This window comes from Zootoca vivipara, chromosome 8 (assembly GCF_963506605.1).
Source record: "Zootoca vivipara chromosome 8, rZooViv1.1, whole genome shotgun sequence".
NCBI lineage: Eukaryota > Metazoa > Chordata > Lepidosauria > Squamata > Lacertidae > Zootoca > Zootoca vivipara.
This window is the reverse complement of record NC_083283.1, coordinates 76,197,988-76,224,579: the sequence shown is the minus strand read 5'-3', so window position 1 is coordinate 76,224,579 and position 26,592 is coordinate 76,197,988. Positions and strand designations below refer to the sequence as shown.

At 43.9% G+C, this 26,592-nt stretch overlaps 1 protein-coding gene across 2 annotated transcripts in view; it reads right to left on the bottom strand.

The window, feature by feature from the left end:
• The window catches only part of DNAH5 (dynein axonemal heavy chain 5), a 151,871-nt gene that overhangs the window by 89,626 nt on the left and 35,653 nt on the right, over positions 1 to 26,592 (bottom strand). For both annotated transcript variants that reach the window (XM_035125561.2, XM_060278039.1), the window contains 20 exons: positions 25,532 to 25,777; positions 23,028 to 23,218; positions 22,839 to 22,935; positions 22,087 to 22,223; positions 19,750 to 19,951; positions 18,976 to 19,211; positions 16,924 to 17,142; positions 16,116 to 16,178; positions 12,877 to 13,115; positions 11,292 to 11,532; positions 9,547 to 9,746; positions 9,309 to 9,462; positions 8,703 to 8,866; positions 7,778 to 7,934; positions 7,049 to 7,261; positions 6,174 to 6,398; positions 5,234 to 5,406; positions 2,811 to 2,989; positions 1,691 to 1,878; positions 372 to 566 (listed from right to left, as the gene is read on the bottom strand). In XM_035125561.2, coding sequence (XP_034981452.2) covers positions 372 to 566; positions 1,691 to 1,878; positions 2,811 to 2,989; positions 5,234 to 5,406; positions 6,174 to 6,398; positions 7,049 to 7,261; positions 7,778 to 7,934; positions 8,703 to 8,866; positions 9,309 to 9,462; positions 9,547 to 9,746; positions 11,292 to 11,532; positions 12,877 to 13,115; positions 16,116 to 16,178; positions 16,924 to 17,142; positions 18,976 to 19,211; positions 19,750 to 19,951; positions 22,087 to 22,223; positions 22,839 to 22,935; positions 23,028 to 23,218; positions 25,532 to 25,777 — 3,719 coding nt within the window. The remainder of the gene's footprint in view (positions 1 to 371; positions 567 to 1,690; positions 1,879 to 2,810; positions 2,990 to 5,233; positions 5,407 to 6,173; positions 6,399 to 7,048; positions 7,262 to 7,777; positions 7,935 to 8,702; positions 8,867 to 9,308; positions 9,463 to 9,546; positions 9,747 to 11,291; positions 11,533 to 12,876; positions 13,116 to 16,115; positions 16,179 to 16,923; positions 17,143 to 18,975; positions 19,212 to 19,749; positions 19,952 to 22,086; positions 22,224 to 22,838; positions 22,936 to 23,027; positions 23,219 to 25,531; positions 25,778 to 26,592) is intronic.

The following is a 26,592-nucleotide window of genomic DNA, read 5'->3' as shown; positions in this document are numbered from 1 at the left end:
CTGTTATTTGATTACTATCTATCTGTCCCGTGATTCATATCCAGAGGCAGCTTCTATTTCTTGGTATCTGCTCTCCCATCCTCAATATCCTCAAGTAATCCTATCCTGTTCAATTTGATCAAATCTGACAATGTAAAATATATATATATTGGGGGTTTTTTTTGCAAAAATGCAATGAATTATGTTAAGTATTTATTTATTTATTTATTTATTTATTTATTTATTGCCCTAATATTAAAAACGAAAAGAAAAAAATCAGCCAGCCAACCAATGGCGTCATCTACGTCGCAGACCACAACATTTAGAAAGGCTACTGGTCCTTCAGATTTATTGGTAGAATGAAGCTTTCCATAGCACATGACTACTCCTACCTGCTTAGATAATTGTTCCTCGCAGAGCTTGTACAGGGTAAAGAACTTCCTCGCAAGCACAATGTTATCAATGAAGCCGCAGCTAGCTAGCTTGACACGGATGATGATCTGCCGGTCCGGAACCATCATTGCCACCGAACGGAAGTTGATCTTCAGGTTTTCAGGCAGCTCTTGGCGGCCCGCATACCCTGGGTTCTGGTTTATCAGACCATTAGTTATTAATCAGACCACTACTATGACGACTATTCACATCGTCCTCAACCTGAGAGCAAGCCCCATTGGTTGCACCATGGACTCGGTGCGTTTTAAGTGTGTTTTAGGTGCATTATACAAATGTGACACTAGAGGGTGATGGTGAGCTTATGGCAAATTCAATATATACAGTGGTACCTCTACTTACAAATAACTCTACTTACGAATGTTTCTACTTGCGAACGGAGCTCCGTCCGCCATCTTGGATGCGGTTTAGATAGGATTTTTTCTACTTACGAATTTTTAGATAGGCTTGCTTCGACTTATGAATTTTTTCTCCCAATGCATTCCTATGGGATTCGACTTACAATTTTTTCGACTTATGAATGTGCATTCGGAACGCATTAAATTCGTAAGTAGAGGTACCACTGTGTGTGTGTGTGTGTGTGTGTGTGTGTGTGTGTGTGTGTGTGTAAACTAAGCATTTTCAGCGTTTTTTATATGTTTCTAGGTTCCACCTAGGAAGTTCCTTAGATGATCCCAGGCATGTCTTATGTAATATCAGGTATGAGACAGGTGGAGGTGTTTTCGGAAAATGGCCTCCCTGGCTGAGCCTAATTCAAAAAATGTGGGCCAGAGATTCCCTACTGCTGGTTCACCAAAGCACTTCCTTGACAGCATTTGTATCACTTGCACTGAAAAACTGAGTGAATGAGCAGTACAGCACAACTAAGGAAATACACAATACAGTCGTACCTTGGATCCCAAATGCCTTGGCACTCAGACGTTTTGGTCCCCAAACACAGCAAACCCGGAAGTGAGTAGTCCAGTTTGCAAACATTCTTTGGAAGCTGCACTTTGGATTCTGAACGCTTTGGAAGTCAAAAACGGACTTCCGGAACGGATTCCGTTCAACTTCCAAGGTACGACTGTATCTTCCTCTCACCAATAGGTCAGTGAGCCCTCATTCATCCACGGTATAACGGAAGGGCTCCTTGGTCGGGGATGTAACTTCTGAGCAAAGTTCAACTCTGACACATATTTCATGAGCTAACCGCAGAGACTGCAAATTCTGCAGTTTCTCTGAACTGACAACTATCACTTATCAAAATCTTCAGAGTGCTTACCATTGTCAAAAAGAGTCCAAATTCGGGATTCATTTCCACGCTATCGCCATCTGTAAAAATGAAGCTCTTCTTGCGCTCCTTCTTGCATGTCAGAACAATTGCAATTTGCTGTGCGGCGACGGACAACACCGGTAAGTCAATGCGGTTAAACTCGTCAAAGCAACCCCAGGATCCAGACTGAGCAAGACCTGAAATCAAAGCAAAGCCTTATGCTAAAGCAGCCAGTGTTGTGGTCATTTTACATGATTTAGATATAAAGGACACCTTGAATGCTTTCAAATAATAATAATAATTTTAAAAACTTGAAGCGAGTTCTAATGAATGCATAGTCAAGAATGGAACAAACTTCAGATAATATAATAATATTTAGTAGCAATTATTTTATTATTATTATTAATAATAATAATAATAATAATACCCCACCCATCTGGCTGGGTTTCACCAGCCACTCTGGGTGGCTCCCAACAGAATATTAAAAACACAATAAAACATCAAACATTAAAAACTTCCCTAAAAAGGGCTGCCTTCAGATGTCTTCTAAAAGTCAGATAGTTGTTTATTTCCTTGACATCTGATGGGAGGGTGTTCCACAGGGCGGGTGCCACTACCAAGAAGGCCCTCTGCCTGGTTCCCTGTAACCTCACTTCTCGCAGTGAGAGAACCGCCAGAAGGCCCTCGGTGCTGGATCTCAGTGTCCGGGTTGGATGATTGGGGTGGAGACGCTCCTTCAGGTATACTGGACCGAGGCCGTTTAGGGCTTTAAAGGTCAGCACCAACACTTTGAATTGTGCCCGGAAACGTACTGGGAGCCAATGTAGGTCTTTCAGGACCGGTGTTATATGGTCTCAGCGGCCAGTATTATATTGCCTTGTACAAATAGGATTCTACTCATGCAAATATCAATAACCCTACATACAAATGATTTGGTAACAGAAGTTCTGTGAGATGAAGAAACGCCATGCAACAGGAATTGAGAAGGCCGTGGTGATAGAAATTTTAAGCGCATGGTAAATCGTACCTTTGAAAATGTCTGTTCTTCCACATCACACATTTCCACACACAAGAGCAAATATAACATGCACATGGTATGTCCTAACTTGAATGTGAACGTCATCCTGACCTTTAAAGATTCTTCCCAGTCCTCGAAAATCCATCTGATCAGAGCAATTGAAGACCACAACGTATTTCCCAAGGCATCTCCCCATGTCTTTCGTTGTTTCTGTTTTGCCAGTTCCTGCGGGACCTGCTGGCGCTCCCCCCATGCTCATACCTAAGGCTTGCGCCAACGTGATGTAACACCTGCAAGAAAAGGAGCGCAATAGAAATATCCCTTTGCCATTTGTGCTTATTGTGCCCAGTTGGAGGTCTTAAAAGCAGGGCTGGTGCTGGATTGCAAGGGGCCCTCAGCATGCACACACACACACCCCATCAACACAAACCACTGTGTTTCATTGATCTATGGCCTGGGACATTGCATTTTGGGTGAATTAAAATGATGGGTAGCAACTGCAAATGCAAACTGAGCTTGGCTCCCATTTAAAAGTGGCACCACTGCCTGCCCAACGCTAGGATAGCCATCTGCAGGCCCAAAGGGGAGAAGTGGGGCCAGCCCAAGACATTTCACCTCCTGAAAGGCAGAGAGGCAACATCGCCCTAAAGGCACCCTGCTTTCTGGGTTGCACGTGGTCTCTTTGGAGACCCTGCCCAGCGCCAGAAAAAGTGCCCTGTCTCTGGTGGAATGGAGTCGCTGGGAGCACAAGGGCTGAGGCCCCCGCTCTCCCATTTCCTTGCCCACCTACTCAAGTCCCTTCTCGCTGCCTTACTCCATCCTGGCACCCTCTGTTTCCACAGCAAAACAAAACTCCTCCTCTTCCTTCATCTTTCTTTCTCACCCACATCTAATCCAGCCCAGATCCACTCACTGCGTCCTGGAGAGAGAGCGCCTCTGGATGCAAAATAAGTTCGGGAATCAAGAGCCTTTTTTTGCCCCCTCACAGAGAGATCTGTTGTCTCTCTTTGCTATGGCTCTGTCCCTATAGGAAGCTCAACCCTGCCAGGCTGAGCAGAAAGGATTCCAGAGGGAAAACTCCTCCCCTCTCCTCAGTCCCAAGGCAGGAGTTGGGGACCATCTGTTCATCCAACAGCCAAGGAGCGTGATTTGTGGCGACCCCCAAAGACTCCTCCCCCAAAAACCCACCGCCTTCTCAACCGACCAGCGCAACCCTTGTCCAGTTAGCTGCATGGGTGCCCAGAGCAGTGGCCATGCTGTGCACCCGGGGGGGTGCACGAGCTTCCCGCAATATGCCTTTTTGTCACCCCCTCACAGATGACACCCGGGACGGAACACCCCCCACCTCCCCCCCCTTCCTACGCCCCTGCCTGCCAGTAAAGAAGTGAGTCCGGGAAGATTGACATCAGGAACAAGTGGTGATGGGGAACGAAGATCAACATTGAGATCTGCTGCCCCTGTGGACCTTGCCACCCGAGACAGCTGCCTCACCTGATAGGTAGGCCAGCCCTAACAGGGACAGAATAGTCAAGTCAGGCTGATGAAAGGCCCACCTGAGCCACTGGGGTCCTCAAGCAATGTTTGATTTGACTGGCTGTGGTTGCCAGGCTTCAGATACATGCGACTCAGCTACATGCAATAAAAAGCCAGAATACTGAGGAATTACAAGGTATAATATCTGAGAAATCCAAAAGCTAACATGCAGGCAGGGAGGGGAGTTAGATTGTGCCCCCTCTTACTGGGTTTTTAAAACATTTATTCTAGTGTAAATAGCAATGAGTACAGAAAACGCTGGCTTCACATAATAAAGGCATAGTATTAATACTATTGATGTTCTACTAACCTGTTGATGTCTTGATTTTTTACTTTATATTTTACTATTAGCTATCTTGGGTGAGAAGACCGAATGCACATTTAATAAATTTAAAGATAACATAAATGTGTCAGCAACAAGTTTTCATTTTTAAATTACTGTAGTCAAGCACTAAGAAAACACATAGTAATTAGCAACCACACCCAAATCTCTTCTGGTTTTAATCCAGAATAGCCATACTAATTCCCACGATACCCACTGGGCTTCAGAAACATGACCCAGAGTCTGTAGTGGCTTTGGTTCATTGGTCCCTGTTGTATTGTGCATTATGGTAAATGCTAGATGGTCTGAGTTTCAATCTGAAATGGATCCTGCAATTGGACACTTGGAATCTGGAGTCCAAACCCCTCTCCTTCCTAGAAATATGCTAAAGACAACCACCATATATTGCCATTCCAGAGTGAAACAAGGCCTCTTTATCTTTCATTGAAGATGAAGATGAATGTACCGGTACTTCTTTTTTTTGATATATAAAAATGTCATGAATTATAAGGAAAAATCTCTTCTCTGTCTTGATTTCAAAACCTTGCACAAACCCTCACAGTTAATGCTCCACGAAAGTAAGACTGAATGAGGCTCCGAAATAATATGCTGGAGAATGACATTGGCATACAGAGCATCTAATCCTTCAAGTAGGTGGAAGGACAGAAGTATCTCTCACCTGTCTGTGAGAGGGGTGATGACAAGCCTGTCTGTGCAGCCCAGAAATTCATTCTGATACGTGAAGGCCACATCCGTGATGTTAATCATCATCTTGTCCGCATCCTCATTGAAATAAAATCTGCATTGCTTCAGCCACTCAAAGTCTGTGGGATTCTTGATATGCATACGGCACTAGGAACAAGAGACCATGTTGCCATAGATGAAGGGCTTTATAAACAGAGTTTCTGAGAAGGAATCTGGCAACTGACTCGAGTGTATATTAAGGAGAGGGAAACTAGTTGAATGCTGACTGTAGAAAAAGCCTTGGGATGATAACATCTCACTGAGAGCAAGGTTGCACGGACAGTGGCAACTGAGCACAACAAGAGGCAGATCTGATAATAGGGTAATGGCAAAAGTACCCCTGACCGTTAGGTCCAGTTGTGGACGACTCTGGGGTTGTGGCACTCATCTCGCTCTATAGGCCAAGGGAGCCGGCGTTACAGCTTCTGGGTCATATGGCCAGCATGACTAAGCTGCTTCTGGCGAACCAGAGCAGTGCACGGATATGCCATTTACTTTCCCAGAGTGGTACCTATTTATCTACTTGCACTTTGATGTGCTTTTGAACTGCTAGGTGGGCAGGAGCTGGGACTGAACAACAGGAGCTCACTCCGTCGCGGGGATTCGAACCGCCGACCTTCTGATCAGCAAGCCGTAGGCTCTGTGGTTTAGACCACAGCGCCACCCGCATCCCTGATAAGACAAGACTGCAAAGCCTTACATATGAACCATAAGCTAAAGCAGTGGTGAAAACACGTTCACAACTTGTCTGCTAGGACAGCACCGAAAATATATTTTTTTGCCCTAGTGGATTATATTTACTGAATGTATTTAATGTGCATTCCCTATTGAGCATACTTCTACTCCCCCCCCCCAGGCATAAAAAATAATTTTACCAGATCATCAAATATATCCCGTTGGTGCACATGAATTGTGATCAGTGTCTCATATTTGATGCGTTCTATGGGGCTCAGGTCCTTTGTCGTCATGTCTATCAGAGTATTCAAGAGGTCCAGGAAAAACTGGTTCGTTTTTGGCATTATTTTCTTGTCGTACTTTGCGTTGGTCAAAGCTTCTTCAGCATCTCTGGTCCAGATCATTTGAATTCCCAACAGCCCAACCTAGGGGGGGGGGGATTTATTTATATTTTAGGAAAGTTATGCAGAGTTCAAGTCAGGTTCTTCAAAAAGCCATTTCTGCTGATCGACAGAGCCGGCCCACACATGACACAGGGTGAGGCAGCTGCCTCGGGTAGTGGAAATTGAAAATGCAGGGCTCACGCAATTGTCCTGCCCTTCTCGCCACCGCTGCAGAAGCAACCCAGGTAAAGGAGAATTTAGCAGTGGTACAGCATTCTGCCACCTGACTTTGCCACCAGGCAGAATGAGGGCTCCAGAAAGCACTTGTTCTTGTGGAGAAGTGCTTTCTGAAGCTCTTCCCTGGTGGGCTTGGGGAGGGCTTCTCTTTGAGGACTTCAAACAGACTCCACCACTACAAAAGCTTCTGAAAAGGCAAGAGTGCGAGGGGCAGCAAAGGAGCAAGCTACCGCCCCAGAAAGACCACCTGCCGTCAGCTTGCAAGAAGGTGGCCCAACCCGTGATCCCTTTTCTGCCTTTATGTTTTGAGAAAGTCTCTGACTTTCTGGCAAGTCAGAGACAGCTTCCATTCACATACACAGCAATAGGCTCTTTATATCAAGCGTAATCCTTGGAAAAATTGGAACCATAATCCCATAACTGTTTTTTGTTGGTGGAGGGGGTAAGAAACTTGCCTGGGCGGGATAGGAAGAAAGAAAGTCAATTAGTTGGAAGTCCGGTTCCTGGATGCTTGCAGCTGCCTGCCGAATCACGAGATGTAAAGAGCCCTGGGATTCCTTTAAGAGGGAATTGAGCCAAACCTCCACATTACCTTCTGCCATGACGGGCTTTTCCAGCTCAATTGTCTCACCTTCCCGAGAGGAAATTGAAAGGATCCGATCATACACCTAGAAATTATACATCTTGTGTGACAAAGTTGCATGGAACCAGGGATAGCCAACATACCCTTCCTGATGTTGTTGGACTAATAATAATAATAATAATAATAATAATAATAATAATAATAATAAATACATTTGTGCCTTGGATTTCAAATGTCTTGGCTCCCAAACAAATCGGCCTCCGAACGATCGAAACCTGGAAGTGAGTGTTCCAGTTTCGAATGATTTTCGGAAGCCGAACATCCGGTGTGGCTTCCGATTGGCTGGAGCAGACAGCACTGTTTTGTGCTGTGCATAACCTGAAAAAGCCAATCTCCTTTTTCTACCCTAAGCTTAACAGAGGAGCGTGAACACAGGTGAGACCTGAGCAGCCAGGTGAGTGGTTTCATTAGGCTCCAAGATGGCTTCCTGTATTTCTGGTCCTCTGAGGTTAGGGCAAGGTATATAAAGGACTGGCAGGTAACTAGGACTTCAGATAACCACTGCTCCCTTTCTAAGAATTATGTTACCAGTTATGCAAACCTTTTCATGAAATTTCACAGACTTGATGTTATCAAAGACATTGAGCAAGTGGGCCTGTATTGTGTGAGAATCCGAAGCCTGGCCCAGGATTTCCAGCAGGGCAGGGTCTGACACAAAGAAGAAACGGGGAAATGAAAGCCGCTTTTTCTCCAGGTACCTGAATTTGAACAAAAACAGAATGAGCACGGTGGTGAGTGGTGTAACACAGCTCTTGCCTGCCGAAACTTCATCATAGCTTCTCAGGGACCCAAATCTTCTCCTTACCCATTATAGACTGCCCTGTTAATGGCAGAAGGTGAGTCTCACCGTGCTCCAAGGGACTTAAAATGCTTTCATGTTGCTGCCTGGTATTACAGACCATTTGCAACATGAACTAACGAAGGCTGCTGATCCCCAAGACATACTTAATTTAAATGAGGAGGAGATAGCAAGAGAAAGCCAGAGCCGTTCCACAGGAAGATGAAGAGGCAGGCAAGGAGGGATGTTTGCAACAACCCTGCTTCACAAAAACAAAACAGCAAGCATTTTGCTGTAAGAAAAGTGGTGAAGAAATGCAGTGGAAAGTGTGGGGTTGCTTGATGCAACATTGCAAGTCCCCGCAAACATGTGAGAATGAAAGCTCAGATAATCGGTCTGTGTTGTATAATCTCCTTGCAAACTTTGCCTGAACAGTTCAATAACAGGAAGCAACTGCTATCTTGCTTCACAGAGATTACTGTGAATTAAGTTTTTTTCTCTTAACTGTGACATAATTGCTTCAGTTTCTAGTTCGGACCATGAGTTGCCAGCCTGATCTTTTTCAGCCACTTAAGAGAACGGCAAGCAATGGCAAATCCTAGTGGAATGCAAGCAATAAGCAGGTTTCAATTTCCCCTGTCATAACTGATTGCCCAGAGCTGAAGGATTTCACTATAAGCAACCTCACCCTGTAAGAGACTTTTGACAGATTTCCAGCTGATCCAACAAATGAGGCAGGAGCTGTCCCATGGTTTCATCTCCAACACAGCACTGAACCACATTGGGCATTTCGTGAGCTCGCGTCATGATCTTCACCCACGATTTGTCAATGTTGGAGAAACGCTTTGCTTCCTGTTTTAAGGTACAAACAAGGGAGGCATGGTTTTCAGTATAGCTTCTCATGCTATTCTCTTGTGACCACACTACGGTATGATGCTCTTCAAGTACAGTGGTACCTCTACTTACAAATAACTTTACTTACGAATTTTTCTACTTACAAATGGAGCTCCGTCCGCCATCTTGGATGCGGTTTAGATAGGATTTTTTCTACTTATGAATTTTTAGATAGGGTTGCTTCGACTTACGAATTTTATCTCCCAATGCATTCCTATGGGATTTGATTTACAATTTTTTTCGACTTACAAATGTGTGTTCAGAATGCATTAAATTCGTAAGTAGAGGTACCACTGTACATGTTCAGGGGTATGTAATGTTGCAAGGGGTAATCATTGTAAATACTCAAATTGTCCTGAACAAATCTGCCGATTCCATAAGACAAAATAAAAGCACTTACCTTTGGAAGCTGTTTGGCAATGTCTCCACCTACAAAGACAGCCTCTAAATAGATCCACAAATTCTGCACTGTCATCCAATTCTCAATTATATCGGTAGTGTTAGAGAGGTACTGTACCCACTTTTGTATTTGAGCTTTGAACGGTGTGTTGTACCTGAAATAAATGCACGCGTTTAGACAGATTAAAAATAATCACATAAATAACTTATCAGAAGAGAAAGGGGGTCTTCCATATTACCTGTTGCTCATTAGGGAACCCAAAATCATCAAGCTGTCCTCCATGCTTGCAATGGTTTCGGAAGTGCTATCTCCCCTCAAGAGCAGCTCCCCGCGAGTTTTAAAGTTAGCAAAAGTAAATGTTTTGTTGTCCCACTCTGCAATCACTTGTTTCAGCTTCTGTTCAATGTCTCTCTCCTTTACTGCACTGATGCAGATATCCTATCAAATCAATCAACATTTTTTGCACGGAATTTAACAGCTTGCCACAGCATCACCCAATACGCAGGACTTAGAGAGGCTGTACACATCACTTAAGAGAAGAACCGACCCCCCCTACCAAGACCTGCCCGTGTAGCTGTTTCAGCTCTTTGATGTGGCCAGAATATGTACATGCAGTGCTTTCTTTCCTGGGGGGGGGGGGGCAGCAGGGGGGCGCATACCCCCGAAACATTTTGTGAATCTAAGTTTGGCCTCATCAAGGGGCAGTATTTCAATATGAGTCGGAAAATGATAGTCCCCCTAAACATTTTTTAAGAAAAAAAGCACTGTGTACATGATTAGTGCTCAGCAGCAGCATTTCCCATCTAAATAATGAGCTAATGCCCCTACTAAATGACCAAGTATTGTACTACAATGGAAGTTGGAGGCCAAACTCCATGAATTGGCAGCATGCAGTTAATCTTTGCTTATCCCAGACTCTTAGCATTCTTTTTCTTAAAAAGTAGGTCAATCCAATGTCTATAAAGAAAGTTAGAAAGCAAAGCGTGGAGGCAACATTCGAAGATTTGTTATGCAGATATGGAGGTGCTAAGCAATCAGAAGGAAGGAATGGAAGGCGTTCCCTGCATCTTCCCTCCTGAAGAGACTCACTCTCTTCCAACAGGACTTCTTCCAACAGCAAGAAGTACAGGTAGAAGAAAGAAGCAAACAATGCCTTGCGTCTTTAACAGCTGTGTGACAGGCAGCAATCAAACAGGGTAAGTCTTCTTTAGTGTGGAAATGCAACTAGTTGACATTCTCACTATCAGACATCTCACTGTATCCTTAATTTAATTTCAGACTCTATCCTTCAGCACAGCAGCTTGTAACATTCTGAATGCTGAGGGAAGTGCCGAGAATGAACCTTTTACAAACTAAATAAGTTCGTTTCGATGAACTTGGACTGAACTAGTTGGTTTTGTAAAAGTAAACCACTTTAGCTGGAGCTGGTTCCTTTTTGGACAGGATTAGATTGTTTATTAAAATAAATAAATAAATAAATAAAATTTATATACTGCTTGATTGTAAAACACAAACAAACCCCAAATCATTTTACAAAAAGAACTAGAACGGGGCTTTTTTCCCCAGCCGGAACTCAGGTGGATGCCATTGCTATTCTAAGAGAATGAGGGAGGTGTTCTGATGAGTTCCAATACCTCTTTTTCTAGAAAAATAGCACTGACTAGAACCACTTCCTTTTTAACATGAAGTTTCTTAACACTGGGTAAGGATAGGAATTCTTTCCGCCCTTTCTTCCCTCTCATGGTCCAAACCATGTATGAACATGTGAATAAGACAAGTGCAGGTATCATTCTAAATATAACAAGATAGCGTTCCTGTCCTACCTTCCATTCTACTGGTACAGAAGCATTTGCTGACAGAGATGCTAATGTTTTCTTTGTGACTGGATGCAAAGATTAAATAGATAGATCCTAAATTTAGATATGGGAGACGTCACATCACTTACCAATGGGCCCATCTCAGTACTGACAGCATTATTCTTACCTCAATTTCCTCTTTATATTTCAACAAAGGTGCTTCCATGATGTTTCTCAGTTTGAACGACTCATTTTCAACATCGAAACTGTGATCAGTGAGATCGGTGATGCGCTTCCAGTGGCGCGCCATCATGGCTTTATTAGACATCAGATCGAGCAAAGGGCAACATTCACTGAAGTCGTCAATTGTTTTCTTAAGGTCCAGAAATGCTTGCCACTCCTTCAAAGCTCGAGGCAGCTTGCGGCACCTAGAGGCACACACAACCACCACCCAATATTTTAACCTGATTTCAAATATTTCCACAGTGCAATTCAAACGTTACGGTCTACAACTCCCATCACCCCTAGTTAGGACCACCAGGGGTCAGGGATGATGGGAGCTGCACAACAGCTGGAAGACCCAAAGTTTGAGAAACGCTGACTCAGACGTAAACCCCACTGGGTTCAAATTCTTCCTAGCGTGCAATCCCATACACATTTACCTGGAAATAAATCCCTCTGAATTCAGTGGAACTTTTTCTACAAAAATAGCACTGGTAAAGAGGTTTCTGGCAACAGGTTGTTGTTTTTAGCATTTCCACCACTGGAAACAGTAAATCCATATTAAATGGGAGGCGGGATACAGGGTGGCATTTTGATGACAACAATGTGGTGTGGACATCACAAGAAAAGCGTCTGCGTCATAGCTGCCAAGTCTCCCGTTTTCCCCCGGGAAATCCCCGTTTTTCCAGCTGTTCCTAGCTGAAAAAAACAGATTTTTTTGTTTTTTCCCGGTTTATTCTGGTGCGGCGGCCATTTTGGAACTGGGCGGATCATGCTCAGAAGCGACTTTGGATGCTGCTCTGCCCAGTTCCAAAATGGCTGCAGTGCGACTTCTGGCACGGCGGCCATTTTGGAACTGGGCAAAGCAGCATCAAAAGTCACTTCTGAGCATGCTCCGCCCAGTTCCAAAATGGCGGCAGCGCTACTTCCGGTCTGCTATTTCCAGCCCGGTCCCTTATTTCTCTGACAGCTACTTGGCAGGTATGGTCTGCGCAAGGAGCACTGATACCACAAGACCCACCTTGAAGTACCATTTATCTATAGCAGGGAAAGGGAAAGGGAACTCCAACTCCCATTAGCCCGTCACATTGCCAGTGGTCAGAGATTATGGGAGTCCAACAATTTCTGGAAGGCTCCAGGTTCCACGCCCTCACCCACCAATAAGAAAACCCAGTTTGTGGCTCTGCAAACCTTCTCTTAAGAAGAGGTAGCACAATCAATTTTCCTATTTGTACTAAAGGCACATCTGCGTCTCACATTAAGAAACAGTCACAACACCTTTATAATTATCAGAAGTGTTGAACACTTAATCGGAGAGCAACAGCTCGAAAGATGAAAATTAAATTGGTGACAGATTCTGCCTGGCAAGTCAGGGACTAAAGAAGATTAAGTAAAAAAAAAAAACCAATCAGCTGAAGCTCAATGTTCCTTCCATTGCTCTTTCGGAGATTTGCTTTAAGCAGCTAAATATTAGCACCAAATTTGAAGGAGTAAATACATGGCCCATGTTTAATGCTAAATGCAGATTGAACATCCTAGTGTTTTCTCACCTGTTCTGAAACTCAAGGAGTTCGTTATTAATCTTCTCAATGTTCACTTCTGACCAGAGGATATCATAATAGCCGTTTACTGTTTCGATGATATTGTTGTACAGGCTATAAAGCTTCTGCAACAAGTTCAGCTGCTTCTTGATTTCCAGAAGCTGAGGGTACGGCGTCACGGGCAAACCAAAAAGCTCTTCGCCCCCAGTGTAGGTGACGTATTTCCGATAAAGGTTGTCAAATCGGTTCTGGAGTTTAAAATCACATGTGAGCATATGGTGCTTGAAATCACGAGAAATAAAACGAACACAGCTCAAAGAGGCCACTTATCCAAATTAGGAATAGTTAGCAGCTAAGGGAAGCAAGAGCTAAATTCCGCATGTGGAAGATCTCAGGTTCAACCCTGGGCAACCTCAGTTACAACTGGGAAAGATGCTGAAAGTCTGCCAATCATTGTAAACTGTCGTTTTGACCTAGTAGAAGGTGGGTTCTTCTGAATTTGTCACAGGTTTGGTCTTGCTTCCTTGCACTAGAAAGTCCTTTAAGTTCCCAAATACATGCTAGTTTTAAGACACACTGAAAATCAAGCCAATTTAGTTCAGGGCTGGTCACCACTGGCAGTGGAAGGGGCTGTGGTGAGTGCGGCCCGCCCTGGGTGTCATTCCTGAGGGGCGGTGACATCGCCGTGTGCCCCCCTGGGACGCACAACACGGGCGGCACACCCCCACACCCCCGAATGCTCGCCACGAGCAGCACTCGCCGCGGGTGCCGGAGCAGCTAGCTCATGGGCAGGCAAACTATGGCCCGGGGGCTAGATCCGGCCCAATCACCTTCTAAATCCAGCCTGCAGACGGTCCGGGAATCAGTGTGTTTTTACATGAGTAGAATGTATCCTTTTATTTAAAATGCATCTCTGGGTTATTTGTGGAGCCTGCCTGGTGTTTTTACATGAGTAGAATGTGTGCTTTTATTTAAAATGCATCTCTGGGTTATTTGTGGGGCCTGCCTGGTGTTTTTACATGAGTAGAATGTGTGCTTTTATTTAAAATGCATCTCTGGGTTATTTGTGGGGCATAGGAATTCATTCTTCTTCTTTTTGCAAAATATAGTCCGGCCCTCTACAAGGTCTGAGGGACAGTGGACCGGCCCCCTGCTGAAAAAGTTTGCTGGCTCCTGAGCTAGCTCCACCTCTGGTGGTCACCACCTTGAAAACTATCATACACACATGCAGTACATGGAGGGGAGATGCACATATACATTCAAAGAGGCCCAAATCCCACTCATCTCTTAAAATGTCCCTTTTAACCTTGTTACGTATTGCCACGCACATCCAAATGCACCCAAGCCACCACACCACGTCAACACATTGGGATTGTACATGAATACATGGAATGGCTGCTACAAATCGTAGCTGCATGGATAAAAACTGCAGTTTGTTGCACAGATACAGAGACTCAGACACGTTCAAAGTAACAGTGTGGAGTTGAGCTGAGTTTTCATAAGAACAGCTGGCAAAAGCCAGAACCATTTTTAATTATACTGACATGGATAGAAAGTGCCATGAGCAAAAACTGAAAGCATATTGGTGTTGAACTATTGTACAATGATGCTTTTCACAGTGGAAAACCACAGTGTATCGGGGAGTTTGCTAACAGTGTGAAAAACATGGGCTGCTTCCCCACTGTGGAAGAACTGGTCTTTGTTTTAATATACAATAAATATATTTTCCCCATGTGATCCCCATTCAGCTTCCCATTATTTTCAAGGCCCAGAATACCCAACTCACCCTTTGCATGCAAGCACAATGTAGCAGGTCCACGATCTCTAGTGTAGCTGAGCCATTGGGCACCTGTACTGTTTTGGGGGTTGATAATAGCCTGTATGGATTCTCCATGGTCATTCCCCTCCTCTCTATGAACCAGCTCTATCACATTAACCCAGGCATCCCCAAACTGCGGCCCTCCAGATGTTTTGGCCTACAACTCCCATGATCCCTAGCTAACAGGACCAGTGGTTGGGGATGGTGGGAATTGTAGTCCAAAACATCTGGAGGGCCGAAGTTTGGGGATGCCTGCATTAACCCCTCATGTTAATCTGTTTTCATGGCACCAGTTATGATTAGGGCTTCGGCAAGATGGGAAGGTTAAGCACATGATCATCTTTTTGTAGGGCCTGCAAGACAGAGCTGTTCCACTTGGCCTTTGGACTGACTCAGTCTGACCCCGGTGTTACCCTCCCCTAAGGTTTTATCCTACAGATATTTAAATGAGGTTCCACTTGTAGATTCCCATTTTAAAATTGAATTTTAACATTGTATTTAATCTGTATTTTAATTGAATTTTTCTTTTATGCTTGTTTTGATATTTTTGTTGTTAGCCGCCCTGAGCCCGGTCTTGACTGGGAAGGGTGGTGCAATAATAATAATAATAATAATAATAATAATAATAATAATATGATATGGGCTAAAAGGAAAAGCAGCAGCATCCCAACAAAAACAGACTGGCTATCTAAAATGATGGAATGCTTTCATATTGTCGAACTAACGCGGAGGATAAGAGGAGATATGGTACAAAAAGTGAATAAGGAGTGGGCTATCTTTAAGGTCAACATCAAAAGCTGTGTGGAAAAAGTAGAACTTTTGACAGATATTGAGTGAATCCAGAAAATGATTAGAGTGAAAGGAGAGTGAAGTTAAGACAGAAGAAGAGATTAAAGAAATAATGAAATGCGTTTAAGCCAATTGGAAAAATAAAGTAGCGTAACAAAAACAGCTGGAAGTCAACTCACTTTGTGGGTGTTCGTGTGGGGCAGGTGTGTAGCTGTGTTGGTATGTATATGTAGTATAAAGGTAAAGGGACCCCTGACCATTAGGTCCAGTCGTGACCGACTCTGGGGTTGCGCGCTCATCTCGCATTATTGGCCGAGGGAGCCGGCGTATAGCTTCCAGGTCATGTGGCCAGCATGACAAAGCCGCTTCTGGCAAACCAGAGCAGCACATGGAAACGCCGTTTACCTTCCCGCTGTATCTACTTGCATTTTGACGTGCTTTCGAACTGCTAGGTTGGCAGGAGATATGTAGTATAGGTAGGTATAATACAGAGAGTAATGTAGGTATGCTTTATGTTATGAAAATAAGGTATTGTGTTATGTATATGTACTGTGTAAATGTAAATGTATGTGTTCTATATGTTAATAAAATATTTTGATAATAATAATAAAAAGATATGGGCTAAATGGTCGAAGAATACCTGGAACATGATGAGTCTGTCACTAGCTTCCTGCGGTTCAATACCAGTCACCATGGGACCATTCTGGAAGAGAGAGTTGACATATCCTATAAATAAAAGTCCCATACATTTGTATACCGTAGCCTTTCGGGGGGGGGGGGAATCATCCTTAGTTTTAAGAACTTCTCCATTCTGCCACCCCTATTCTGTCTACGTCATAATTTTTTAAAAAAAGTTTAGTAAATTTCAGATAAACCATCTGACAATGTTAACCCTTCCCAAAGGCTTAAGAAAGGACAGTCTTATTGTGTGTATCACCACAACTTTGGAATACCTTCCCTATTAGAAAACTTCCAGAGCCTGACCTGGAGTTAAAAGCATTTATATAGTTATAGTTTTGTTTGTCGGGCTGATGTTGGCCTTTTAAGACAATGCTGTTTATGTATGGGACTGTTTAAATGTGTGTGAGTGCTTTGTTTTGTTACGAACTGGTTCGTTGCAACCAATTAAAAAGAAGGCATCCACAGACCAAAAAGAACCTGGCCAGCCTTTTGCCTGAAGTCTAGCTATTTTCAGTCCACAATCCAACCCCCTCAATTGAATTTGGGTTATCATCACCCATACCTGTTCTGTATAAAGAACAACAACAGCCCAAGATTATTCTCCAAGACAGATCATAGAATTGTGGAGCTGGAAGGGACCCCAAGAGGATGTATTCAACTCAAATATACTTTCAGTGTTTAACGCTTGGCACCTTTTCAGGCATCTTCCCAAAAAATCTATACCTTACAAATGATACCCCCTCCCCCAGTATACTATGGTCCTTCACCTTCTCATAATCCAAGTAGTACTGATCACAGTCTTCCACAAATATCTCCACCGTGCTTATGAGCTCCCCTCTGAATTTGGGTTGCAATGCTACTAATTCATTCTGCACTTCATTCCCTCGAACCAGCGCTTTCTCCCAGGTATAACGCAACGTGTCCACCTTTTCCATCTCTTCCTTTGCCACCAAGAGCTCATACTTGTTTAACATTGCATAGGACTCCTGCCGGGACAAAAGGTTGTTATCTATGACCATCAAAAAAAAAATCTACATATAAGTATGTACATAATGAAACATTCTTCAGGGAACTCAAGATCAAAAATGTAGCAGGTGGTCCTGCTAAAGATGCAAAGGAGCTAGGCTGGTGGAACAGGTAACTTGAAATTGACTTTGACATGGAATTTTAATTAACTGTACTTCTAGTTCGTCAACATGGCACCAGGGATGCAATGGAAATCTAAGAATTTCAGGTCTGAGAGTGAATCATATTTACAGCTACAGATATGTGCCCCAAAGGTACCAGATTGTCCCCAGGATTGAGGGGGCCCAGAGCTCAGTGTGTGCACCTGATGTCACACGAGCCATACATAATTAAACCGCCTCTCCCTCTATCAAGAACAATTTTCTGTTTATGATGGGCATATGTGTTTCTATGTAAAAATAAGAAGATATCCTTGCCAAATGAATAGCAATATATAAATTGGCTTAGTATGGCTTAATGGGGGACCCAGGTGGCACTGTGGGTTAAACCACTGAGCCTAGGGCTTGCTGATCAGAAGGTCAGCAGTTCGAATCCCTGTGACAGGGTGAGCTCCTGTTGCTCGGTCCCAGCTCCTGCCAACCTAGCAGTTCGAAAGCACGTCAAAATGCAAGTAGATAAATAGGAACCGCTACAGTGGGAAGGTAAACAGCGTTTCCATGTGCTGCTCTGGTTTGCCAGAAGCAGCTTTGTCATGCTGGCCACATGACCTGGAAGCTATACTCCGGCTCCCTCAGCCAATAATGCGAGATGAGCGCGCAACCCCGGAGTCGGTCACGACTGGACCTAATGGTCAGGGGTCCCTTTACCTTTACCTTTATGGCTTAATATCTCCATTTGCCCAAGCAAGCAAAATAACCCGATAGTCTTCCATTAATATAATTTCTCATTTCACCCAAATTGGGAGTTTCACCCAAAGGATCAATGGCTTCAGAATGAGGCAGAATAGTGTTCTAAACCCACTGACCATAGTTACCCAATCTGGGCGATATGAGAAACTATAGTTAATGGTAGAGTTCTTGGTTTTTTTTTTTTGCTTCTTCATGCAAAGGAAGGAACAAGTGGAGCATGTATGCAGCCAAAGGCTTCTTCATATATGATTGTCTGAACACTAATGCTAGGAGGATCTGAAAGGATCCGCAAGAAATCAGAAAAACATGCCCTTGCAAAAATTGCATATCCTCTCTTTTTTCTAGAGAAATGCACAGAGAATTCAATGTCGCTTTTCAACATCCACCAAAGCAAGGAACATTTTGCACAACCCGACATGTCACTAAGCAGTTAAAGAGTGACCAAGGAAAAATCGTTAACATCTCATGTGAAACACTGTTGACCAAAATGATTTCAGGCCATCCTTTCGATGGATCCTGCACTGCTGTGTTAGTTGAAACGATAATGAGCCCCATCATGAACATACAATAGTGGATTAAGCCGTGGAGAAATATATAAAATACCTAATTTGTTTGTAAAATGGAGGGGAGGTATAAAGGAGCCCATAACTTTGCATCAACATCAGGTATGGGGAAGAAAATTGGTTTGATCAGCATTTAAATTTAATTTGTTTTTTATGTGACATTTTATTGTTTCGATGTTCTTAGCTGCCTTGATATTCCACTAGGAGAGAAAGGCAGGATATTAAATTGCATTGGGGGGGGGATTATATATAATAAACAAAAGAGCACAGCAGACTGTGATAGGACCCTGAGTTGTGGGCCAGGATGGGGCAGCAAGGGACAGACACAATTCAGCACCAAAGATCCTATCAGGAGACGGGTACAGGCTCCCTTTCCATCTACCTCAATTGGTCCCACTTGGAAGTCTATGGGGATCTGTTGCTCTCGGATCTCCTTTAAGGCAGCCATTGCTATCCTTATGTCATCCAAGTCTTTAATCGGACGGTTCAGTTTCTTGATTATTTCCTCTACAAAGGTAAATATGTTTTCCATCTCTGTCCTGTACTTCTTGTTACAGTGACGTCCAAACGCAACCATCCAAGCCTTGGTTTCTGTTGTTAGGGCCAATTTCAGATCCGCTGGGGGAACAAAAATTCAATCAGTGACAGCTAGCTAAGGAAGTAATGGCACACCCCTTCCTGAATAAACCCCTCCTCCTTTTCCCATTCCATGAATTTGGAGAGAAGGGACCAAAAACAAAACAGCTTTTATAATGCATTGTAATATACAGTCGTACCTTGGTTTTGGAACAGCTTAGTTCCCGAACATTTTGGTTCCTGAACGCCGCAAACCTGGAAGTGACTGTTCTGGTTTGTGAACTATTTTTGGCAGGTGAACGTCCGACGGAGCTTACATGGCTTCTGAACATTTTGGAAGTCAAATGGACTTCCGGAACGGATTCAGTTCGACTTCCAAGGTACGACTGTACGTTCATTAGAACCAATAGGTAGAGCAAAAGGAGTGACATTTACAACACAAATGCTATGTATGAGTTTAATGGTATTTACTCTCAGGGAGGTGTACAATGGATTGCAACCTTTTAGTTTTAAGCAAGATTCTCAACTGCGGCAGAGACTAGCATGAATTTGATGACATTTGAATATTAAATCACCATACCAGTAAATAGCGCAACTGTTCCCACGCATATGTATTCAGGCTCAGAGTTAATTTCGAGTTCTAAGTCTCTGTAATATAGAATTTGGGATTCAAATTCAGAGAGCAAAGGGCTTCCTTTGATGAAGTTTTCAATGGTTTCCTCTTTCTCTCTCTGCCAGATGTGATGGTAACATCTGAAGCGCTCCAAGGCTGCAAGGACTTCCTGAAACATTAACAAGTCACAAAGTAAGGTGGCTGAACACAGCCAGTTTCCAGACAATGTTTTACCTGGCACCTAGGAAGAATGTGCAGGAAGAGTTAAGATTAGAATGAAAACAAACCCAAAGAAGTTGTGAACCTTCAAAAAGTGTTCTTAGGAAAGGTTTGTAATGCTGCATTTATTCAAGTAGCTTAGCATGGAGTTGTGAGCTCAGTCAAAGCAACATCCACAATCACAAAAAATTCTAATTTACAGTATACATAAATTGAATCATAGAATCATAGAGTTGGAAGAGACCACAAGGGCCATCCAGTCCAACCCCCTGCCAAGCAGGAAACACCATCAAAGCATTCTTGACATATGCCTGTCAAGCCTCTGCTTAAAGACCTCCAAAGAAGGAGACTCCACCACACTCCTTGGTAGCAAATTCCACTGCCGAACAGCTCTTACTGTCAGGAAATTCTTCCTAATGCTTAGGTGGAATCTTCTTTCTTGTAGTTTGAATCCATTGCTCCGTGTCCGCTTCTCTGGAGCAGCAGAAAACAACCTTTCTCCCTCCTCTATATGACATCCTTTGATATATTTGAACATGGCTATCATATCAGCCCTTAACCTTCTCTTCTCCAGGCTAAACATACCCAGCTCCCTAAGCCGTTCCTCATAAGGCATCGTTTCCAGGCCTTTGACCATTTTGGTTGCCCTCTTCTGGACACGTTCCAGCTTGTCAGTATCCTTCTTGAACTGTGGTGCCCAGAACTGGACACAGTACTCCAGGTGAGGTCTGACCAGAGCAGAATACAGTGGTACTATTACTTCCCTTGATCTAGATGCTATACTCCTAATGATGCAGCCCAGAATTGCAAAAGGTTAAAGCTACGAGCTCCCAAACATGCAAACAGACCAGCATTGCAAGCCAAGAAAAAGGTCCCATGTCAACTGGCTCTTATATAGTCCAAAAAGGTCACTGTTTCTTTCTAGCTCCTTTGTGCAAACCCTGCAGTCTTGAATGGCTTAACGAACAAAGATGCCCTCTGCAGAATGGCGGAATCACATGCCGTGTTGCAATGTGGGTTTGGTTGGCTGGAAATGGAAGGGACCCAGAACAACCCTTCCACTCCTGGTCTGGTACAGAAAAGGCCTTCAGGCATGTATTGAGACAAAGCTCTCAGTTGGGCGTTTTCCTTCACAATGTAAGGAAAGTCACAAAGCAAAAGTAGTTAAGCACCTATAGCTAATGAGATTTATTTGTTTCCCCCCCCCCCCATTTTGGGGACCGTGGAATTCTGCTAGCTCAGAAGGCTGCCCAGGTCAGACATGGTCCTGCAATAGTTGCATTCTGTCACCCTCTACTTGTCATGGAAATTCCACTCAATATTGATCCAGAGCAGATTCCAATGTATAGTTAAGCGGAGTAAAACTTAAACAGTGGCAGGATTCCCCAAAATAATAGACCAAGGGAAATTAAAATTTCATCCAGCAGAGCTTTACTGCTACTGAAGGCAAATGAGCATAACGGTCACAAATCCAATCCATTCAGGATCGGCACTGTCCATAAGAAATCCAGTTGCAGCAGACTTAACTTAAACTTACAATAACTTACAACAAGGCTGAAACTTAACACTAAGCATACTATGTACAGAACACCATACCAGAAGGGAAGAGAGATAGAAAGAGTAAAAGCTGGGCTCCTTCTGGCCTTACTATTATAGTCAGCAAGACCTTGACAGACGAGATAACAGGACCAGTTTAAACCAGCTGTACTCAGCTTTTCTGAAGGAATAACCCAAACATCATGAACCTTCTGCTTGTTTCTTTCACATAGAGAAGCTTCCAGAACCCTCTTGATTTAATTAGAATAGGAAAGATCTCTACACATCAGATCAATACTTTCTACACTAAGAAATGCAAATTGACACTCCTAGCAATGCTTTGCAGTCCCATTTTTCGATTGACTTCTGCCAATTCCTTCCTCCTCCTCCTCCTCCTCCTCCTCCTCCTCCTCCTCCTCCTCCTCCTCCTCCTCTTGCTTTCCCATATACTTTCCTCCCCATCCCTTTCTGTGACCCTTTTCTCTTCCTGATTTGGTTACTTCCTTTTCACCAGCCACCCCACTTAAAGATCCCTACTCATTTACTTACCCTTTTGGTGGAATTGATAGATGTGCTAAGAACGGACATCAGCTTAATTATTTCCTTATTCTCTGAAATGCTTTTGTAGTAGTTCTTGTTTTGGACAGGAGAAGGCAAGATCAGAGAGGCTGTATCTGAAGCAGTGTCTTGAGCGGGGAACAGTTGCAATCATCACATTAATACATTAGGCCTCAGAGACAAAATCACAAATCTCGAAACACATCTTAATTATATATTGTGCTGACCATTCTGAAAACTTAAGCACAACCAAAAATAACATGCTGATAGCTTTGCAGTATATTGCTGCTAAGTTAGATAGGCTCTTTGTTCAATTGCTTCCTTAAGAGCATTTCAATCTTCTCCTGGTGATTTTGTTATCTTATTTATTTGTTAAATATGGATTCCAGACAAGGTCTCTTGACATTATTATTTTTTTACATGGTTTGACAAGCTACACCTCACTTCAGGCTTTGAGGGACTCCATATATGATAGAATGTGGCAAAAAAAATACACATGGGGGACTCATGCATCTGTTTTTGCTGATGTTTTAACATGCAAAATCATCCTTAGTTGCACACATCAGCCTGCTTGCTCATGAATTCCTCCAAAATTTATGTGGAACTCTTGTAAAATTTACTTGCTTAGAAGATCTAAGTTACCATAAATGTTCCTTAAGTTTAAAAACAATTTTAAAAATACAGATTTCTCCCAGTATATCTAATAAAGGCAAGATTCATACATAATCGCTGCAAAGTATTACCAAGGAGATTTCCAACTTCAGTTTGTCTCATTTCAGTCTCAGAATCGCTGTCTCCTTCATTTCGCAAAGCAGCCATTTTACTTTCTAGCATCTTTTGCTGTGCAGAAATGAAGGGGGAAAAGATTATGTGGTACCCAAACCTGAATGTATCTTATCAGGAAAGCTATCAGAAACACAGAGCTGCCATACCTTAGATAGCCTCTCCTTGCTCCACTGGCCAACTCCTTTCATGACGCTTACAATGAAGTCCACAGCCTTGTTGAGTGCTTGCTGTACTTCCTCAAGTGCGGGCATCATAGCAAAATTTGGAATGGAAAGGATAACACTAGCCTTAAAGATGGGCTGAGCACTCTGTCTCTGCTTGGAGACACTCTCCTTATCTAAAAAGAAAGGCAAGTGTCAGGCTTCAGGGAATCGGCTTCCTACCCCATGGCAGTAGATAAGCAGAACAAAGAAAAATGAGTCTTCTTACCAGTTAGAAACTATAATCCTAGCGAGGATTATACAAAGAACACCTCTCCTAGTAATGGCGGTGCTCCCAATTAAGGAGTCCACCCCCTTCTGTCCCTATTAATCTATGTCACGTCTGCATCTCGTAATCAGAGTTTATACCCTCTGTGCTTTCTGTTCTGCCACTTTCTGAGCTCTTCTCAACTTTGGGGAGGACGGTGGAGGAATGCTGTCTAGAGACTGTGAATTTGTTAACCCTCTCCCTTCCAGTGTTTCGTCTCCTAGCTGTTCCCCATCCAGTATTTCCCAGCTTCTGCCTTCTGAACTATGTCCCTCTGCAAACTACTGTTCCAAATCTATACCGTCCTACTGCTCCTGGGAAGATTCAGGATCCAGATCAGGAACAGGAGGAGGGCAAGGCTCCCAACATTCCTCCAGCACAGTCCCTGAGAGCAAGACAGACAAACCATTATTAATCCAGGATATTCTGCTGAAGAAAAATAAGAATCTCCCAGGGAATCCTATCCCTCCCCCAGTGGCAGCCAAAAATGCAGATAAATACAAAGAGTCCTTACCACATAATTTATTCAGTATTCACAGAGAGAGAGAGAAAGAATGTAGTCTCTATTCAATGGTGGTGTCGCTCCAAGTAAAGTACCCTCAATGCCTATCCGGTCTTGGGAGAGGGAGCAGGAATGCTTTCCAAGGACACCGAGTCTGTCAGCTGGCTCTCCCCTGGTGCTTCTCCTTCTTCCTGCTCTCCCCTTCCAGTATTTCCCAACTTCTGCCCTCTGCAGCTTCTGAACTATACCCTTCCACAAACCACTGTTCTAAATCTATACTGTCTTCCTGTTCTCGAGAAGGGGGCAGTCCCCACCATTCCTCTTCAATCTAGTCCCTGACACAGATGACTTGGTGACACTCCAAAAGTGATTCCACTGGAGGTGCCCATGGTTCTGGTTTGGCTTGGGGTGCTAAACTAAAAAAGAACTATTTCTAGTAAATCTTATGTGACTCAGCACAGGCAGACCCTTCACACATGGTGCCCATTATGCCACATGCACCAGCTCATGCCAGCCATGCAACCCTGAAGAGGAGATGACCACCATAACAATCTGACAGTGGAGATTAGATGTGCAGCAGAAGCACACACAATGCCCACCCAATCCTAGACATTCCCATGATGTGCCTTCACTAGAACAAATCTGTATTGCTGGCATGTGCTAGGATTTGCAGCCCTTGCGTTGTGGCCCACACACAGTGTCTCAGTGTGCCGGCAAACAAGGTTGCGTGTGGTGTCCATGCTGAGAGAGCATACGTCTGCTCAATGCCATATCGTCTCTGATTAAACAGCAGCATTCTGTCAATGCAGACGTCTAGGATTATTTAACCATGCTCCTCATCAAAAAACCCACAGCAGTTCATAAAGAAAGCATCAGCATGTATTTTCAATGCACTGCAGAACTTCAAAGCACCTTTGTCCCAAATCTGTCTGCATTCTTCCCCCCCCCCCTTTTGCATGAAAGAGCAATATTCAGGAAGCTACAGTCCACCTCCATTAGCATCGGAGGAAGTTATCCCACTGATGTCAAGGGGAAGTGGATTGTGTGCCCTGGGAATCTTATCTGCTCTGTTTGATTGCTAAAGTCTGCTTTGTGCATAGACTATGCAGCAGCACACAAGTCGGTGGGGAGATGCAGAGGATGGAATAATCAGCCTCAATGCTAAAAATTAGGACTTCTCCAGGAGATAAGTCTGTTGCCGGTTCTGGACATCTGCCCCATAGTAGGCCCAGTCCTGTTTCTTGTTGAGCAGGGATGTTTGATTTCTGTTGAAAATTTCTCATGGAGCATTATTGACTGGTAACAAGTAATGGCATTTGCAAGTAACGGCATGCAGCCTGTCCTGTATCCCTTAAGATAACCTGCTGCCCTTGGGGACAGTGAAAGATGTTAGGGGAAAGATTCAGCTGCTAGCCTAATGAGCTTTGCAACGTGGAATTGGGGAAGTAAGGCAACAGCTTGCCCTTCGCCTCGGGTGGCAAAATGTCTTGAGCTGGCCCTGGCTGATCTGGTAAAGGTTTAAACAAGCGAAATATTGTACCACCCAACTGTGCAGTCTCACCTAAGACCACCAACAGCCAGTTCCATCAACAACAGCTTGTAAGAAGATGGGATGTTTGAAATTTTAACCATGGTTTTGCCATGCCCATCTGTTTCTGCTGAGCATGCCACGAGTCTTACCTAAGAAGCTGAACATAGAAGAGGCTTGGATGCGCCTCCGCATGGCCTCCAGGGTGTTGCGAGTAACTTTCAGAAGAGCATCCACGTTGCGGTGGTTGAAATGGGACAGCAGCTCTTGGGCTTCTTCCTCTAGCATTTCCATTTCCCTCTTCTTTTTCTTGGTCAAGGGGGAAGACAAGCCTGCTGACATCTGGCTAGCTGTATGCGAGGATGCTAAGGGGTCCGATGGCCCGTCCTCCGCCACTCCTGGGAACAGAATCAGTGGAGTTAAGTCAGTAGCCGTCTGAGCAGCCAGTCCTTAATCTTGACTGTGTGCACAGGAAACCCATCCCCCTTAGAGGTTTTTTGTGTTCATCTGAACATGCCTTCTGTCTGTCTGTCTGTCTGTCTGTCTGTCTGTCTCTTTCTCTCACATTTTCTTGTTGTCAACCACTTATGCAATTAGCCAGTTAACATGAGTCAGAACTGAGATGCCCCATGTTATACATGGCTCATAACAATACTGTGATGCTTCAGGAGCACAGACAATCCACACACAAAATTGACCAGGTACAGAATTGCCTGAGAATCTCAACTTTCCTTTCTCTTTTTAATAACTTTTTTTTTTTACTTTTTGGTTGCAGATATAGGGACGCAGGTGGCGCTGTGGATTAAACCACTTGCTGATCAGAAGGTCGGCGGTTCGAATCCCTGCAACGGTGTGATCTCCCATTGCTCGGTCCCAGCTCCTACCAACCTAGCAGTTCGAAAGCACATCAAAGTGCAAGTAGATAAACCTACCTACAGCGGGAAGGTAAACGGTGTTTCCATGTGCTGCTCTGGTTCGCCAGAAGCAGCTTTGTCATGCTGGCCACATGACCTGGAAGCTGTGCGCCGGCTCCCTCGGCCAATAATGCGAGATGAGCGCGCAACCCCAGAGTCGGTCACGACTGGACCTAATGGTCAGGGGTCCCTTTACCTTTACCTTTAAGTTTGTCATTGGTATGAGCTTTTGTGTGCATGCACATTGAATCATGGTTTTGAACGTAAAGCTTCTGTTCTTCATGCTTCAAATGGGAAGT